The sequence below is a fragment of the Salminus brasiliensis genome, chromosome 17 (genome assembly GCF_030463535.1).
Source record: "Salminus brasiliensis chromosome 17, fSalBra1.hap2, whole genome shotgun sequence".
Taxonomy (NCBI): domain Eukaryota; kingdom Metazoa; phylum Chordata; class Actinopteri; order Characiformes; family Bryconidae; genus Salminus; species Salminus brasiliensis.
The window spans coordinates 5,059,414-5,079,669 of record NC_132894.1 but is presented as its reverse complement, the minus strand read 5'-3'; the positions used below and the strand labels follow the sequence as shown (position 1 = coordinate 5,079,669).

Sequence of the window (20,256 nt, the reverse complement as noted above, 5' to 3'; positions counted from 1 at the left end):
TGTGTGAGAACTTTAAGACTTTAAATAATAATAATAATAATAATAAAAAAACCATAACTAAAAAGTTAAGTGGGGGTTTATGGTGAGGATGTGAGAACCAAACAAAAGGTCAAACTAGTGGTCAAGGCTGTTTGCAAGCTGTATAATATAGAGCTCTATCTTCAGCAGTGTGTGAATGAAGGTTAACTGTTCTGGTTGATCTGGTGGTGTTAGTGCAGGCAAAGAGGTGGCAGAACCAAATCGAATATAATATAGAATATGTAATATAACCAATCAGGGCCTTATACAATCAATGAAGGATGAACCAAAGGAAAACAGACAGAAAACAAAACTACTGCTTATTACTGGAATCTTTTATCCTCTTTCTTTTCCTGGTAAAAGCAACAAATGGTTTTAATCTTCAATCTTTCAGGTTTCAGTAGAGCTCTTCAGTAGATCACACAGTTTTGCTTGGTAATAAATTATGAAATACTCTGTTTAATTCATACAACATTGGGCACAGTTGTAACTGCTCAAGTAATACCAAACATGGATTTAAGAAGCCATGCATACAGTGAGTGGAGCTCAAATCAGAACATTTCAACTTCAGGCCACTAGAGGGCAGTAGCCCCAGGTCCTCGTCAGCTGTAAACTGTAGGGGACCAAATCTTCACAGAGGTTTTTTTTATGTTTGTTTTTTTACATTTTGTTCATGAACAGAGACTCGTAAGAACACCTTCTTCTACATGTGCCACTCAGAAACAAGCAAAACACCTCAAAGAAAAATGAATCTGAACTCCTGCAAAGCCCCTGACCCACAGCCGGGCAGTTACAGTCAGCTGAAGTTAGCAACGGTCAGCTCTGCCGCTGCCGTAAACAGTGTTCTGCAAGTGCACTCTCAAAACCAAAGGCTCCTAAAGGATCCTCACTCACTACAGAGCCTTCATATTATGCAGAAGTTCTTTGAACTTCAAAGTCACATATCTAACAAAACTGGTTCTTTAAAGAACCCATCTCATGAAAGGTTCTTTAAGGACCGAAAGTGGTTCTTCTAGTGTATCGCTGCAAAAAAAAACCCAAAACAAAAACAAACCAAAAAAAAAAAAAGACACCTTTGGGCACCTTTATGTTTAAGAGAGTAAGGTCCGTATATTAGAACCAGCTAAACATTCAAAATGATGAATGACGATAACTGTTACACAAGCCGGCCTTAAAGGTGCAAATCCCACTAGAACCTAAACCACATTTTGTGCATGGTTCCGCATTTGAAGGGGAACCATTTATTTTTACCTCTGCATAATTAGAATTATGGTCAGGATGTGGAGTGGTTTGGTGTAAACCTTTGTTATAGAGAAACTTAAGAGTCAGAATTTTTCCTTCACAAGACAGCATTACACCAAATGGCTATGAAAATGCTGCCCACAATGCCTGAAACTGTTTTACCATAGCTTTGATGATGGATAATGGTGGAAGGGTACATGCAGAGCGTTCTCTACCATAATAGCCCTAATTATATATTTATTTATTGTTAGATTAATCATTATTTTACCATCATCAAAATTCCACATAGACACATGGTGGCGGTAGTTTCACTGGTGGTTCTGGATAGTAAATAAAATGGCTAAATTTGTGTAGTTTTTAGGAGTGAGTCGTAAGTTTCTCTACAACGACCAACAATTACACACCAAACCCTCACTCTGAATGCGTTCACCCCAACCATTTAATTATGCAGAAATTTTATTTTGGAAAATTTCCCTTTAAAGCTAAACGTTTGTCTACAGGCAGCTGGTCAGGATTAGTGCAAGAGCAAGTATACGTGGGGCTTTAATAGCATTGCTAGCATTGGTGCTTTGTGGCTTTTTCTAAGGAGGACGTCGCACATGAGTTTTCAAACGAACAGCCTTACGAGGGCTGAGGAGGATAGTTGGGGAAAGCAGTGGCTTGCTGCTGCTGCGGTCACACAGCGGTGCAGAGGAGCAGGAGCTGTTGGGCAGGACGATTCCTCTCGGACTTTGAAAAAGCTTGATAAAGCTTGCAAACCCTGGAGGCTGGAGTCTTTTCTGGTGAACTAACTGTTCAATAACAGTCTCTTTAGGCCTCGTTTGTAGTTTCATTGCATGACGACGGTAAGACAAATACACTCTTGGCAACAGGGGGAGCAACCAGCAGGTTGATATGGTTTTGCATTGCAGTGCTTGTAGAATACAGGAGGTTGGTGGGAGCGGGTCCTGAAGCAGTGTCCTCCGCGATCGTGGGGCAGCGCGCACACTGTTGACAGGTCACGAGCCGAGGCAGGAGCTGCAGGCGAGGTGATGTCGCTGTTTATGAATCCAAGGAATCTGCTGAAAAATAGAATAATATATATATAAAAACAAAGAGTGGGTTTCATGCATTTGTGAGGTTGTAAAGAGGGAAGAAAATAAATTAAGGAATTTTAAATAAGTACATTTGTGAATGATAAAATTTTCCCAAATGAACTACTGTGCCAAGCAGTGGAATAAAAACATTCACCACAGGTAAAAAAAAAAACAAAAAAACAACAACCCAGGTGTGTATAGTGTATTGCTTCAAACAAAACTGTATGGGTGATTTGCCCCAAACAGCTCTTATTTACAATTTTGTACTTAAAACCACTGCCAATGGTGAACTAGGCATTTTGAGATCACAGTACAATGGATAAGTAGGGTGCTGGCTTTTCTTCATTGAAGACCTTATAAATTCTAGGTATTCTTTAAGAGCTTATAGAGCTACTTTTAGAGGTCTAGTATGTGTGTACTTTATACTTTTAACACAGAAGTATAATATTGAATAATTTGTATATAATTAGAGCAAAGTAGATTAAGGACATCAACACAAAAAATGAACTTGTGATCTCAGAACCAAAAACCATATGGAGCCCCTAGCTCTAATCTTCAATTAGCATGAAGAAATGACTATTACTGTGACTATTACTTACATTAATAATAAATATTACATGATGCATCTCACCCATACACCACCACTAACGTACTCATACTGTGTGGGTCCCCCATGTGCCACCAAAGCACCTCTGACTGCATTCTCCTTTTCAGCTATTTCTAGACTACACGGGCTGGCCTTTGCTTCCCACACTAGTCACTGAGCCTTGGGCACCCATGACCCTGTCGCCAGCTCACTGGTTGTCCTTCCTTGGAGCACTTTTGGTAGGTACTGACCACTGCATACCAGGAACACCCCACAAGACCTGCCCTATGTTTTGGAGATGTTTTGACCCAGTCGTCTAGAGTCTCACAGTCTCTTGTCCATTTTTTTCTGCCTTCAACACCACAGACGTCCAGAACTGACTGTTCACTTTCTGCCTAATATATCCACCTCTTGACAGGGGACACTGGAACCAGACCATTGTTACTTACTTCACCTTTTGGCGGTTTTAATGTTATGGTGTACTGAGCACCAGGCGGTGATGTTAACTAATACGCTCAACTGATTCATTTTGTAATTTTGTAATTTATATATCATAAATTATATATAAATTACATATATTTTATATATATATATAAGCTTGTGTTTTTCACCAATCTAGCATCTTCATATAAATGATGTTGTCGCCTTGTTTTTAAACAGCCAAGACAAGCCAACTCCAGTCTGTGTAAAACAGTGCCGGAATGGCTAAGGGTCAAGTTGCCCTCCTGAGATTCACAAACAGATTTGTCAAACCCCAAACAGAAATAACTGCAAGTGCTAAATAATTTGTTTGTTTGACATTATTTCCCAAAGATGGAATCAAACCCTCTTCTATTTTTGCCCATAAGGGAGTGGAAGAGTGGTATTTGGGAAAAGATGCAATCTTTGGGAATCAGTAGAAACAAAAGCCTGGGAGAAACTGAAATGACTTCAGAACTGCGGAGCTAAAGTGATGTGTGTACATGATCGTGAAGTTTACCAACAACAATCTAACACATGTGCATCATAAGGTTCACAGCTGTTAAGTGAAAACCCTATTACAAAGCTAAATGGGGAAGTCCCGAACAGGTTATTCTGCTTGATTCTCTTGAGTCTCTTGATACTGATCCAATTGTTGTGTTGGCATAAATAATCCAGCCACACAGTTTAGATAGGATGAGCTGCTAATTACTTCAGTAAAATCCCTTTATTTTTAATATCAGTTTCTATGACTTTTAGTTTTATGAGTGTCATAGTGTGTGACATATCTTATAATCCAGTCTGGCTCTCCTTCCTGACCAATCAGCTCCCAGCTCCTTTACAACACTGTTCTCAAGTCAGTGTGTGTGTGTGTGTGTGTGTGTGTGTGTGTGTACGTGTAGTGGTACATACTCTGGACTGATGTCTGTAACGTAAACAGTTCTATATAAATCATGGACAAAATTACTTCCTTGTATTTGAAAAACACTAATCAGGCAAAGAACCATTCATGGATATAAATGGCTATTGAGTTGAGTCAACTTTCTATAGAGAACCACTGTCTCTAGTAAAGAACCTATGAAGAACCCCTTATGACGGATTTAGGACACTTTATTTGTTTTTAATTATGCGTAACCACTTCTCACCACATATACACAATAATCAATTACCAATAGTCATCATTTACCATCTTGAGGGGGGTCTACGTTAATGTCCTCCGTTTCAGTGTCGTCCCTCATCTCCTCATCCTCATCTTCCTCCTCCTCCAGCTCGCTGGCAATCAGCTGTCTGGCTAGTTTGATGTTGAGGCCTTCGTTATAATGCATCTTCCTCATCATCTCAAACTGCTTCTTTTTGGCTGAAAAACAAACACAAGAACACACACTTTTACAGCTGGAGCTGCAGAGACATATAGCCTCGTGTACAGAGCAGCAGGAGTCGTCCAAGGTCGTGGGAGCAGGGAGAGATTTTGAGTTAGAGCTGGAGGAGGCACGCCAGAAGCCTTATGGATAAAGACACAAATCAGGACGATCTGCGGCTGCTCTGTCAGTTTATATCCAGTCTTTCTGAGGGACACAGCCACTGACACACACACACACACACACACACACACACACACACACACACACACACACACACACACACACACACACACAGGAAATTAATTTTAGACTGAGCTTTGAAACAAATATTTCAAAGCAGCTGGTCAACAACTGGCATCACAAGAGACACCACTATAAATAAACTGATAAGACATTCAGAAACACACTGTCCGAAACCTGGCTTTTGAGAATTCCATCTGAAACCTGGTGTATTAACAGGGGGATTGCCCTCCTTTGCTGCAATAACAGTCTCCACTCTTCCAGGAAGGCTCTACACTCGATCACAGTGAGGCTCTGATACAGTCGGCTCCACAAGACAAACAGTGAGATCAGGTCCTGATGTTGGATGACCCATTTTTAACAAACCAACACCTTGAATGGAGCTCCATCACTCCAGAGAGCACAGTTCTACTGCTCCACAGCCCAATGCTTATTATACCCCTCACTGCATGCTTGGCATTGGGTATGATGATCTTGTGCTCAGGTCTTGGCCATTCTACTGGTCAAGGCTTTTCTAATGAGATTATATGGCAGTGTCAGCAATAGTTGCACCTTAAAGAAGTGGAATGCATCAATTAGAAGAGCTGTCCAGATACTTTTAGATATGCAGTGCATTTCCTAACTGCTTTTGTCCTGTAATTTACATAGGAAGTGTTAGTCAACTTTCCAAGCTTTGTGAAAGAAATAGCCACCCCTTCCTCTTTTCCTCCCTGGCAGCTTTCAAGTGTGCATATGTTTGCACATGGTCAGCAATGGGTGCACCTTAAAGAATAGACCCATTTATAATATCTGCTGGTTCCCTGAACCTTTTAGCACATTTGAAATAAATGTGCAGAGGTGGGGCTTAGTAGGTACTGAGCCAATCAGTGGAAAAAGAGCTCACTATTTCATTTACATTTACATTTATGGCATTTAGCAGACGCCCTTATCCAGAGCGACCTACAGAGGTGGGTCAGTGTAGTGTTAGGAGTCTGGCCCAAGGACTCTTATTGGTGTAGCGCAGCATAGTCAACCAGACCGGGAATCGAACTCCAGCCTCCCACATGGCGTGGTAGCTCAGTGGTGTTATCTGTTGCGCCACACCAACCATCATCAATTCAAGGCGTAGTTACAGACGCAGAACTGAATTTTCTGGGGGGGGGACTTCCAGCTTTAGAAAAACAAATGCGCTATTTAATCTGGAAAAAAAGGCTTTTGTTGGACAAAACACTTTGAAAGGTTACGTGGAGTAGGGCTGGGCAATATGGCAAAAATACTATATCACAATATTTAAATACATTTTGCACGATACACAATATTTATTAAGATCCATGTAATCACAGACTAAATACCTCAGTAGCAACAGATTCGTAAAAACTACTATTCAGATACTCTCACAGACGGAGTGCAGTCATTTCTATTCAACATCTGCTGCTCTTCATTTAATTAAACCAGTTTAATTACACTGTTTTTTAATTAAACTTACAGCTGATCAGTGTTTATTACGCACTATCAATATCCTCTATACGCTTAGAAAAGCATATTGTGCATCACGATAACACAATTTATCACAATACTATAAAATAGTCATATTGCCCAGCTCTAACTTGGAGTTTGTCTGAAAATGTCAGTAGATAAAAATGATTTAGTGTTGTTATCTACAAACATGTATTTAGTTTTTAACTGAACTATGAAGACTATCTGTCTTAAATTAAGTTAATTAACATAACAAGGTGTAACAATTCACATTTTCAGGTTCATATGTTGTGTGTTTTCTAGAACTAACCTAAATCATTTCAACATGCAAGTATTTACTGGTTTGACTGGACAATAAGAAAAAAGCTAGGGCGGTTTTGAGGTACTTGTTCGGAAGCACTACCATGCATATTTGGGTATTTAGGGCCATACAGGGCCAGTACTAGTATTAATGTGTCTTGGTTCTACAGAGTTTCAATTCTGTCCTATACAGGTTGGGTGGACTGAGATACATAACAGTTCTACAGTAGAAACTTCTCAGCTCCTAAAGTGTGCTGCCTTCCATCACTAAAAACCCCATATAGTTTAAAAACGCTTCAGAAATTAAGCACAGGGTGGGTGTGTCCATAGCATGAGGCCTATGCCTCCGCACTGCCCACTTTCCTCTGATTAGCTGCACTCAGATGCCTAGTTATAGTATTAGTGGTTCAGTGAAATGAGTGGTACATGAGAGAATGAGAGAGAGAGAGAGAGAGAGAGACTAAAAGGCCTACTGGTGATATGGAAGTGCATGCATGGAAGTGTTAAACTGTTTATAGATATTCTAATTAAATCATGACATTCTTAATGATAAATATGGACTAAAGCAAGAAAAGCCTTTCATCAGGGCCTAATTGCACAATCTTTCGACTTCACTACTATTTTGCCCCCAGACTGTGCACTGGGCTTTTACAAAAGTGTGCTCAGCTGGAAAATGGATTAGTCAGAGTGACTGTTCAGCCCATTAGCCTAAATACACGCTGCTCTAAAAGCGAAACGTGAAGAAAGAAAATGAACACATTTCAGTGCGAATGGCATTATTAAAATAGTAATGCTGTTATACATGTGCTAAATAAAATTACTGTTCGGAAGCATAATACGCGTAACAGACCAGACTTAAAGTCTCGATATCATGACATGACATTTTCTCACTTTTTTTTTAAAAGAACAGACTATGAGAGTATGCAAACATACCACTCTCCCAGTCTATATATAAACCAAGCTGCAAAAACATCTCCAAAGTTCTCCTCTCTCATGGAGTCTAGTATTATTTAGAGTTCTCCTCAGATCAACACCTGGTTTGGTGGTAAATCAGGGCTTAATGATGGTAAATCAGGTGAGCTGCTGCTGCTGATGGAGTTGAACACATCCTCCACGCTGTGCTGGCTGGACTGAGGGGCGTCCAGGAGAAACCTGGAGGAACCGAGCTCTGTTCTTCAGACTAGCTCACCGACAAGATCTCACTACTTTCTTCAGAATGAGAAGCTCTTCTTCCTTTTTACTGGATTTATGTTCACCTGCTTTATCTGTTCCGATAGGATCTGGAGCTTCTACAGTAAATGCTCTCTCACTGCTTGAGAGAAATGCTTGTGAATAATGTGCTTAGGAGCCTAAAATGACTGTACACCTATTCATTTCACCTACAGCAGTTCAGCCCTGATCGGTCAAGCTGAAATTATATGACTGCTTTTAACATGGACTGCTCTTAAAATGAGGTACAATACAGAGCAGCCAATCAGAATATTTATAGCTTTTAAAAGAAAGTTTGGAAAATAACAACGTAACATTACTCAAATCATAAGCAGAACACAGGGGGAAAATACAGGGTCTTTAGGGGACCAGACCTAATTGTCCACCATGAATTTGATAATGTACAATCCATTACAGTATTTATTAATAATACTAACTGCTACTATGCATAACTGATTGATATGCCTGTTAAACGGAGCTGTACGCAGTATAAAGTATATAAAAAAGAAATAAAGGCAGGAGCTATACAAGCACTAGCTCTGGATGGGTAACCGTTCTCTGTGCTCTTGGCCAGCAGCCTAAAACGCTGAGGTGAAAGCAGGACACAAGACCCCAAATGACCCACCTTGCTCCTCTGGAGTCAGCTCCTCTTCCTCCTCACTGCTCTCCTCTTCTTCTTGCTGCATAAATCGAGGCTCCGTACCTTCAGCTGCTGCCAGTCTGGAGCAGAGAAAGATCAAAGAAAGGCATATAAATACAAATATATTTACATAAAAACAAGGATTTTTCATGATATACATTATTGAGAGAGGACATAACACATACAAGAAACATCCACCAACACCATCGTCAGCATATAAAACCTTTATGCTCCAAAATATGATATGATTAATTTTTAAAATGAATTTAATTAAAAAAGATTTTATTCATATTTGGATCATTTGCACTGACCAGGACAAAATGTAAAGGTGGCTGAAGCTTTAAAATTGTTAAAATGTGAAAAAAAAAGGAGATACAAGATTTTGGACTGACAGTAATGATGTATACACACTGTATATATACATACGCACACACAAGGACACTGAAAAACTACAGAACACAGCAGATGTGAGCTGAACTGCCTGACTACAAAAGCAGGTCAGATCAGAGTGGGCTTCACTTCACTAACAAGCTTTTCCTCTGTGTGACCGGGCCAGCATACAACTTCAGCTCAGCACACATCCTGAACTCACTGCCCTCGCCCAAACACCACTCAGAGCCTCCTGCTGCAGGAGCTCCCTTTAACACGCTTTTCCTTCAGCATTCTCTCACAGTCCCCAGAGCTGTCCAGGGAAATCTCTCTCTCTCTGTTTCTCTCTGAGGAGAGAATCCTCTACGCTCAGTCACAACCGGAGAGCAGAGTGGGAGAGGAGGGGATAACACAGCAGCCTGGGGGGGGGGGGGTGATGATGATGATGAAGAGGACAGCAAAGAAGAGGACAACAACAAAGAGGAAGACGATGAAGAAGAAAAGGAGGATGAGAGAGATGGAGAGATGCAGGGACGTGATCAGTGGTGTTCTGAGAGTGGACGTAAATAATGGCCACAGACAGACCTCAGGCCTGAAGCAGCCTTTCACTCGGCGCTGGTCTCTTGCCTGGCTGGGTCCACAGGCCCAAACCACACAATTAAACAGAGGTTCTCTGCAGCCTGCTTCCCTTAAGAGCTTTGGGCTTGAGTGCACCTCCAGCCAAAAGCCTTCCCATATTACCCTGATCTTTTATACAGAGGTACAGCAGGCTCTTCTTGAAAGACCCTCTGGAACAGACCTTTATAATATGGCGAGAGTTAAACCTCTATTGGTCCATTCACAACGAATGAACCAATAGAGAAGGTCCAATATTGCAAGAAATCTCGTTACATTAGCCTATTAAACCCGAGGCTATATTTCAATACCTATTATTTAGTAACTACTAATTGTTTGGTTTTGACTGAGGACGGGGAATTGAGGCATGATCCCATCTACAGGCCTTTAGGGTTTAGAGTGTTAAAGGGACAGTATTAGGGAAAAACAAAAATCCCACTTTTTCTGGAGAAGAAAAAAATAAAATAAAATGGTTGATCTAAAATGTTATGAAACATTGCAGGTTTCATAATACATTGTTCGGCCATCAATCTACATATGCAAATTAACTTACAACGTAGTTTGCATTCCTTTTTTATATGTCCAGCCTATTCACACAGTAATTACTGTGTTCAGTATTTAAATTTTTGCATTTATTTACTTTACCAAGGCAGCCAATCAGAACCAATCAGAGCTCATTGACACACAGATTAAACGTACAGTAAGAAAAGCAGCCTTTATTTCTAATAAAAAATAAAATAACGATGACCGTTTTGGTACACAAATCACACAGTCGCCAAATAGATGTCGATGGTAAAAAATAAAATACAAGATATACGGGCCATTTATTTTTTTCTCTCTCCTATAAAGTTTCCATTCCCCATTCAAAAGGTCACAGCAGCAGTACATCGTTTTATCAACATACAGCACTTTTTGACACAAATTCCCTTCAGGACGTCCTCCGAGGATCAGCTGGCACTAAAAGAAAGCACTGAGCAAACAAACTCTAAAGTCACCTCGTCTGGATGGCCTACATTTCTCTGCCCTGAGACAGCCTTATTGACCGGAAAGGTTTCATTAGACATAAATAACCTGTGTGTGGATCAATCACAGTCCATTAGGTACTGATTTCACAAACGTACTTCATGTAGGAGAAAGGTAATTAAGATTGGATTTTTTTTTTTAATTCTTAGTCTTTAATTCTCAATAGAAACTATACAGCAGGCTTGTCATTATAATTATTAATATCACCTACATCAATATTATATCTTGTGAGCTATATTTATCTATGTTTGTGTGGTTATTTGCACCTTAAACAGACGTAATTCAGTTAAAATAACATTTAAATAGATTTTCTAGTTTGGTACCTCTATTCAAAAAGCAGTTCAATGTTGAAAAATTAAAAATAAACATAGCAAGAAGTCAATTTTCCAAGAAACAGGACATAGTATTTATTTTAGTAACTAATATAAATGATTTAATACCTACTATGCATTATTCATTAATGTAATCAAATAAATTGCGTTCTCTGTTATGGATAATTTACCACCTGCTATGAATTTCTATAGTACCTACTATAAATTCGTCATTAACTTGATCAATTAAATTACATTATAAGTAATGGATAATTTACCACCTGCTATGAATTATTCTACCAGGGGTGGGCAATACGACAATATTTAATCGTATTGTGATTAATTTTGTTATCGTGTTACACTGCATGCTTTTATGAGTATATCATGGATATCGTTAGTGCTTAAATAACACTGTGCATTTCATTACGAGTGTAATCAGTCCTACTCGATTTAATGGAGTGCAGCATATGAGTAAAAATTACGGTACTTAGTACGGGAGAGTATTTGTTAAAGTTTGTATATCGTTAAAAATATGATTACATTTTTACCACATTGCCCCGCTCTAATATCTACTATCAAACTAATCCTCAAGTTCTGTAGAGTGAGAAATGCAAGTGTGGACCCTCATACAGACCCTTACAGCCCACCACATTAGGAAGCTGCTAAAAGATCACTTACTTTTTGGCTAGGTCGTCCACAGTGAGGGCGGTGTTCCCCTCACCATCGCTGTGCGCCTCCTCATCTTCCTCGTCCCCCACCATCCTGAAACACAGGGACACTGTGAAGGTTAAACGCGCGCTCTGACCTTTTCCCACAGTCGGGTTGGGTTTCACCCTGAGCACGGCGCCACCCTTGTGCTTTGCAGACAGGGCAGAAAAACCATGTGCGAAGCTTCCAGCAGCTTCAGTGCAACCGTAACGAAGCAGCACTGATAACGCTTAGCATCATGATATTATTGTGATACTGCCATTAGACGGTACACTACATGTGCAAAAGTATGTAGACATCTACTCCTCAAGTATTTTCTTCTGAAACCAAAGGTATTAATAGAGTCGGTCCCCCCCTTTGCTGCTCTAACAGCCTGTAGTCTTCTGAGAAGGTTTTACACTAGATGCAGGAGCATTGCTGTGATTTATATGCTTATATCACTGCTACTCTGCATTGGGCGCAGTGACCTTAGGCTCATGTGCAAATGGGAGGTAGGTTCTGGAGCAGTCTACTGCCAATGCCTCTATCAATTCCATGGAGATTATGATTATGTGATGATATAGATGATGTGTGCTAAAGTAGCTCGACCCATGAATCTGAAGTAAAGTCTGGTTGTTGAACACAATGCAATTCAATTTGGATTAGTAAAAGTATTTTGCCAAAAATTGATACTAAAGAAATGCCTGAATAAGTACAACTAAATAAGAAAAAACAGGAGAGCCTTGTTTTGCCGGAATGCCATTGGCTGCATAAAATCACCAGGGTGGAGTTGGGGACTAAAATGTCTGGTCTTTATTTTGAAAAACTGAAATTGAAATATTGTGAAATAAAATGACATCTATTATATTTCATGTACCATTTAATGTGACCCTACCTGGCAAATGAATGAAAGCCTTGCTCTCAAAGCTTTCAGATGTAGACCACATACTTGCAAAAAATTAGATGTGAATGCTTACACTGTGGGAGGGTGGGTTGGTCTGCTGAAGTTGCCTCAAATAGTTCTGTGGCATTTCCCCCCTTATCATACTCATACTAATCATACTAGATCATACCCAAATCTTGTTAGTGGAGATTAATAGGTTTAGAAAAGTTGTTCCTAGAGCAATGATGTACTGGATGCTACTTATAGAAGTGCTGACCTCAATCTCAGACAAGGGTACAGTAATGTAAATGATCACCAGCAACAACCATAAGCATATCTACATTGCCCTTTCCCACCTGGAAGGCCACCTTATTGTAGGGGTTAGTGCTCCATCAGCTACAACTACCCTGACTCAACACATGAGCTAATAATCAAGCCCTTTCTGAGCTGAATCAGGTCTGTTGAAGCAGGAAACACTACATCCTGCAGTCCTCCAAGAATGTACTTTGGCCTAGCCTAGCCCAACCCAATTGTGTGGTATGTATGTATGTGTGTGTGTGTGTGTGTGTGTGTGTTTTAACTCACCGATTGTATGGCGTGCTGGGCTCGTCAATCTTCATCAGCCCATAGTCCTTATCTGCTGGGTGATATGTGGCCAGAATGTTCATTTCGTCCCATTTCTGCGACTTCTTCCTGAAAGAAAGGGTCCAAATATGGCACTTAGCACACAACTGGAGGCAAAGCCATTAGCACTGATGCAAATGTTCCCCCATGAGATCGGCTAGATTTAACCACAGACTTTGTCCCACTTTGAAACTTTAAAAGAAAAGTTTGAAACCGCAGACATGGGAAACTAGTGAAAAGCTGTCAATCATAAGGTCACTAATCTCAGTCCTTCAGCCAGAGTTTCAGGAAAGAATGATGTTTAGTGTAATGTGCAGGTAACTTTTTTTTTTTAATAAACTGGTCTAAACATGTCACATTTTCCTAAATTCTTAAACCCATTTAAAATCATTTTCAGATTGGATTAGTTTCTCGGGGGAACATCTGCAAAACACCCTCATTCAGACAGCAATAAAATCAGCTGTGTTCAAAATGTCAAAGAGACACTGGATGATTTTGTAAAGCCTTTGTTTAGTATTAGTACATTTCGATCACAAATCTTTTTTTCTAACGTGAGGAAACATCTGTCTGGAAAAGCACAGAGACGCATCCCTGTAGAGAAGTACTGCCAATAGAATAGGACTCTCTGGAGCAGATGAACACGAAGAGGGGTAAAAAGCCTCCTAGCATTGAGCTATCGAGCAGTGGAACAGTGTTCTCTGGAATGATGGATAGTCCCCTTATCCAATATTTTTTGGGATGAGTTGTGAAGTTGGGGATGAAGTGGGGTAGTGATCATCCAACAACCCTCAGAGCAATGCTCCTCCAAAATCTAGTAGAAAGCCTTCTTTCCTGGACAGTAGAGACAGTTACCCCAACAAAGGCAGGAGAAACGCTAATAATAACCTTGATTCCAGAAGAATGAGCAGGCCCCCTATGATAGTCACCCGTGATCTAAAAATCTCCAAGGGGGGTGACAGAACTTCACACAGCCATAAAAGTTCTTCCCTCATTATTTTGACCAGAACTCCCGCTCAAATAGTCGTGGCTCACAACTGGAAAACAGGGCCTTGTGCTGTCAGAATACACATAAGTCACCATGACTAGAAATGCCCCAACACTGAGAGGGTGAAGACTAGCACATCATCTCAACACAAGTGAAGTCAGCCACTGCTTATTTTCCAAATGCAGTATCACTAAGCAGCCAACATGCTTGAAGCTCCAATACAACAGAAGCCTGTGTTGACCAACATCACACGGTGGGTGATCCTCAGGTAATAGCGGTAGCGCCTTAGTCCACTGGACCACTCAGAGCCCGAATGTCTATTAGACTTAATTTACACAGTTTGAGGCAAGTAATGATTTAGGATCACAGTCAGCACCATGCTAAACCATGGCTATTAGTTTCTGTTACTTATGAAGACACATCAGTCTTGTAACGGCAGTGCTAAATTAAAGAAGCAAACCTCGGACATTAAATTTGTCTTGGTTGATAAAGTACGTTTAGGGAACTGGAGGGGAATTAGTGTAAATTTGGCTGAACCATCGCTTTAAACTGAACACACAGCATAAAGCTAGAACTGTGATCGTTTCTCAGCCCAGAGGCTTCTTTGCAGCCGAGGCTTCTTTTGCCACCGGAGCCAAAGGCTGTTATTTACTGGTGAGGGAGGGTGATATATCTGGCTGGTGCAGCAGTAATCTTCCACAGCTTCTACAGCCTCATCTCTCCCAGCCAGTCGATAAGTCAGGGGAGCATTACAGCCAAGCCCTGGGACAGGCAAAATCAATTGGTAATGTCCTGCCCTGCGACCAAAAATAAATTAATAAATAAATCATGCTCACGTTCCTTTTACAAAACTCAGACCTGCTAATACTTTAAGACAGCGAGGGGATGCTGAACTGAGGACAACATACAACCCTTCAGTTTAGAGCTGGATTTTAATCCTTAAAATCATTATCACTGACGATAATGAAAGTATGTCATGTTATATTGATTATTCATTTTAATTTACTGTGGTTTTGGAAGAAAAACTAAGTAAATAAATTGCCATTTTTGACATTAAAAGACTGAAACACTGAAATTAGACATGGAAGGATTGAATAGCTTGTACCAGTATCAGCTGATTTTCAGCCCAAACATGGACTCCGCTGATTATTTAGCTGATCCTGAGAGTTGATCAGATTACATGATCTACATTTTGTAAGTTGCTGCTGGATTGCTCTAATCACAGGATCCTGCAGTTCCTAATTTAACCACTAGATGAATGAGACCTTGCACACTGACTCAACCTCACATATTTGCAGAATTTGTAAACTAACGCGCCTCGTGTAGAATAAAGCAGAGTAGAGTAAAGACTGAACACTACTGACCAGATACTCCTCTCGACAGTCCATCACTCAGCCCAGTACAGTGAGTGTCAGTGAGTAACAACACTCTGAGCTCCACAGTGAAGCTACAAGCACAGTGAGACTTTCAAGTGTTAAAGCACAGATCTTATCTTGGCTATTTCACCACACCCCTGAACCAAATTACCGGCCCTGCTGACTGGTCAATAAAAATAAAAATAAAATACGTGTAGGGTAACTGAATAATCGATTCTTAGAGGTTGTAAGGCACTGAAACCTTCACTCCAATGAGCTTTTTTTATTAAACATGCTGAGAAAAGGGAAGGAAGATGAAGAAGACAAAAAATTCAAGCAGTCACAATGACAAAGCTGGGTGAACAACTCGTTCTGCAAGTTCCACTGGAGAGTTTGAGGCGCTTCTTAAGCTCGGAGCTCCGAGCATTGAAAGTGCAAGAAAGCTACCAGAACTATAAACATCATTTTATTACGCTGGAAAGAAAAACTGGATCTATTCTGTCCACACTGAAACACATTTCAGGGAAAAGTGGAAACAGAATCTGGCCGAAGTGGATCCTGATTCAAGCCCGTCAATGGCAGGTTATCAATGTCCTGAACAAAAAGCATATCATTTCCATTCTAACCTACTCTACACAAGGTTTCCTCCCAATAGTGTTCTACAGGAGGTCAAATACAATCAGAAACGGGTTTAAAACAGGCAGCGGATCGTCAACACCAGCAGACGAAAAACCTCCGAGTCCTGTTTCCAGTGCTAACCTGCACTGCAGTTCAACTCTGGCATTGACTCTGCTTTGAAAGCAGCCTTTCTAATCTTTATTCAAGCGTCACTTTTAGCTTCAGTCAGAATATTTTGGGAACAGAGTCTGTTTTGTGGGTTAGTCAAGTAGCTGTAGGCGTGAGATTTATTTATTTGTTTCTACACTGAATCAAGCAAACAGTGTAGGTAGCAGTAGCTTCGGCAGGGGGGCCAATCCGCTGGAACGGTTCATTCGAAATATATTTTAGACTCTTCTTACAGTCTCTGCTGTTTCCTCTCTATTCCCCCAACATAAATGAGCAGTAAATAAAACTTTATCCTCTGTTTGAAAAACGCACATCTACAATTTATTATTTACACTACCAGCATCCTGCCTAATGCCAGGCGTGGGCTAGAGGGGTATATAAAGCCCCCCAGCAATGAGCTGTGGAGCAGTGGAAGAACTGTGTTCTCTGGAATGAAATGAATCTACAGCAGATTAGTCCCGTTCATCGTCTGATTGCCTGCTGTCCCACACCCAGCTTAGAAGAATCTTTTGGACTCTAGTCTAAACAAACTATGACTATTTTCTGAGTAAACAGTTAAGCACTTTTGGAAGTCTCTCTGTATAACAGCGTCCACTAAATACCCTAAATGTAAAAGTAATTGGAAATTCTGAATGGTCCCACCCCTAAATTTGTCTGTCTGTTGTCCAGCTTAACTGAATATTCTGATCGGTTCCACCGTTGAATTTGACAGTCTGTTTTTCTACCCCTAGATTAATTGGAGATTTTGATGGGTCCCACCTCAGAGCTGGACTGTCTGATGGAAATTCCGATGGGTTCTGAGGAACTTGACACTCTTCCTATTCATTCCTATACAGGTGTGTCAGTGCAGTTTAGGTAGAGCAGATTAATTTGAATAAATATCCGAACTCAATTAAAATGTTACAGAAGAGAACATAGATTTTACATTTATTTAATGGGCCGGGTAAGAAACTTTAAAGATTAAATATTTCATGAAAGGGTATAAAGTGTTCAAGTACTGCAAATAAATTCACAATACTCAACCTCACATATTTGCAGAATTTGTCAAACTAATGCGCCTCGTGTAAAATAAAGCAGAGTAAAGACTGAACACTACTGACCAGATACTCCTCTCGACAGTCCATCACTCAGCCCAGTACAGTGAGTGTCAGTGAGTAACAACACTCTGAGCTCCACAGTGAAGCTACAAGCACAGTGAGACTTCCAAGTGTTAAAGCACAGATCTTATCTTGGCTATTTCACTAGTATGCCACAGTATGCCATTTGCTTTTTGCAAAATTTGCCAATAAAATATAATAAAACATCACTAACTACTACAAATGAATCTCTCACTGCTATGAATCCAAGGATCCAGGGAGAGGAAGTGAAGTATGGGCCCATATACAGCCATTTAACAGCATATTCTCCTCCTATTACATGGGTTTTGGAGCATAAACCCACACAAATGCAAATAAGTGGAAAACGAAATGTATATATTAAGAAGAAAATGTAAAAAATTGGATACAGGCCCTTAAATGCTTTTTAAATGTAAATGCACCAGATCATCCCAGAACAAGGACGGTTACACAACCCAATATTTGTCGAGGTGTAACGTTCAGCTTTAAGCACCAGTGGGAATCCATTCAAGCCCAGCACACTGACTCAGGGGTGAGGTTTAAACATGATTATGATATAACTACCTCCCAAAGAGGAATCAGAACAAAGGATTCGAAGGAGCCCGACCGCAGCCAAATCACAAAAAGCATGCAGAGTTGAGAGGGAAACATCATGCAGCCGAAAAGGATTAGACTGATTCCATTATTTTTGGGCAGCAGAGGTTTTAATAGGAAGAAGACTATGGAACGAGATTTGACTGAATGCCGTGCGGTCCTTGCTTCCACTGAGAAATTATAATCAAGGCGAAAGGAACTCATGGTCAGTGGAGGTACAGGATCAATAGGTTAAAGCTAATCTTTTTAAAATTCACTTCCATGTTCTGAGCCAGAATAATCCAGAGCGCCATCAAACCAGAGAACACATTGTCGGTGGGTATTCAACACCACTGCCTGGGACAACTGTACAAGCCTTGATGTTTTGGAGGCCGCTCAGGTGTTTACACCTGCCCATTTCTCCGGAATCTCCCGCTCAGTTAACATCTAATCTACACTATGCGGACTAAAGTATTGGGACACCCACTTATTTGTTGTTTCTTCTGTAATTAAGGGTAATAAAAAGAGCTTATCCACCTTTTGTTGGAGTAACTGTATCTACTGTCCAGGGAGGAAGGCTTTGTGCTGGATTTTGGAGAAGCATTGCTGTGATTCAGCAAGAAGAACATCAGAGGTCAGGATGATTGTTGGATGATACTCATCCCCAACTCCCAAACTCATCCCAAAAGTATTGGATGGAGCACCATCATCATTCCAGAGAACCCAGTTCCACTGGCAGGGGGCTTTATACTCCTTTAGCCCACGCCTGGCATTAGGCATGGTGTCTATGAATGGGGGCAATGTTAAGTAGCTGAATGCACTTATTAGAAGGTGTGTCCACAAATATTTGGACATGGCACGTATGACGTGACTGAAATATCACTGTGCATTACTAACAGAAACCAGACATCATCTCTGTTAATCCTATCAGACTAAATTCGTTAGAATGGCCAGAGCTAATGTTATGTACACAACCGTATTCAAATGACAGGACTTTTTTTATAGGCCTTAGACCAGAGGTGGGCAGCTCTAGGCCTGGAGTGCCAGATTTCTGCACAGTTATGTAATTTTCCTGCTCAAGCACAACTGATTCAACCCACCTGTTAATGACCATGTTTAGAAGGTCTGCTACAGCAGGGAAATCAGTAACCTGTGCTGCAATCTGGCCTCCATTGCCCATCCCTGCCTTAGACCTTAGAGTCCATTGTAATGCTGACTGGGTGACCCTCAAGTTTACATATTGTCTGAAAAACAATACAATAAGGAGGAGGCTGTAAGCAGGTTTTGTTCAATTCTGAAAGGACACAGGCAAATAACACCACATGCACTTCCTCCAACAAGAGAGCTAGAACAGTTTTGAAGAACCTACATCCTACATGTGTGCTTGCCTTTCAAGGATGTTTCCTGAGGTCCATTCTGCTCTATGTAATTCCTTTACATTCGTTTCCCAAACATCCTTGTAACTGTCCTTGTTTTGAGACAGGCTGGCACATTTATGTTCATATATTTTATTGTATATTTGTATATCTTTACATTTGTGTGAAAACATTAATTTAGAAGGGAAAAATCATATTTAACTACTTGAGCCTTGAACTTTAAAGTCCTGCATGTGGGTCTATACCTCAATTCATCACCCTCAAACACCACAAGTTACTGAATAATTGATAGTAGTTGGTGAGTAATGGCTAAATGCATGTTAAAATTTAATGTACGTTAAAGAACCCATAGTCTACATTTTCCACTGAGGTCAACTTATGACGTCTGTGTGGATTTACACACTCAGTCATTTTCTCATACCAAATTCACTTCAAAACACCACAGTTCAAAAGTTTGGACTCCCTGTTTTCAATATATATTAAATGACAAGTGACACTGGAAAAACCCAGAAACCGTTAGCTGTAAGCTATTAGCATATTAGCAACATTAAGCTTCGGTCAAGCTAACTGGAGTCTGTCTATGGTGAGCTTGAAGACCCGTTTCTTTCTAATCAGTATGGGTGTTTTCCACTGTCTGCTCTTTGGGAGGTTTGGACTAAAGCTTTGAAAAGTTTAAATACAGTCTAAATGAAAAATCAAAAATGTTCTAATGCAGAAGTTTCTTTTTTTAGTATTTATGTTGGACTTTTATACCAAATAGGCTATATAAATACATCTGGCCAGTATTGGACAAACACTGAGTATTAGATTGGTACACTACAGGCTGTACCAACTACAGTCATGTGAAAAAGTTTTTTTTTTTTTTTAATAAATACAAAAATCTTAACAGGTCCACAATGTGGCTGTAAAATAAATATATAGACCAACAAAATCTTAAAAACCTTAAATAAAACCTTAAAAAATGTGTA

The 20,256-nt window shown here is 40.2% G+C and overlaps 1 protein-coding gene across 1 annotated transcript in view; it reads right to left on the bottom strand.

Moving 5' to 3' along the window:
- Positions 1-20,256, bottom strand: part of ppp1r2 (protein phosphatase 1, regulatory (inhibitor) subunit 2) — a 23,947-nt gene continuing 3,691 nt past the window's right edge. Inside the window, exons 2-6 of the mRNA XM_072660826.1 lie at positions 13,060-13,167; positions 11,583-11,666; positions 8,572-8,666; positions 4,568-4,738; positions 1-2,321 (exon numbers count right to left, since the gene is read on the bottom strand). Coding sequence (XP_072516927.1) covers positions 2,302-2,321; positions 4,568-4,738; positions 8,572-8,666; positions 11,583-11,666; positions 13,060-13,167 — 478 coding nt within the window. The 3' untranslated portion in view covers positions 1-2,301. The remainder of the gene's footprint in view (positions 2,322-4,567; positions 4,739-8,571; positions 8,667-11,582; positions 11,667-13,059; positions 13,168-20,256) is intronic.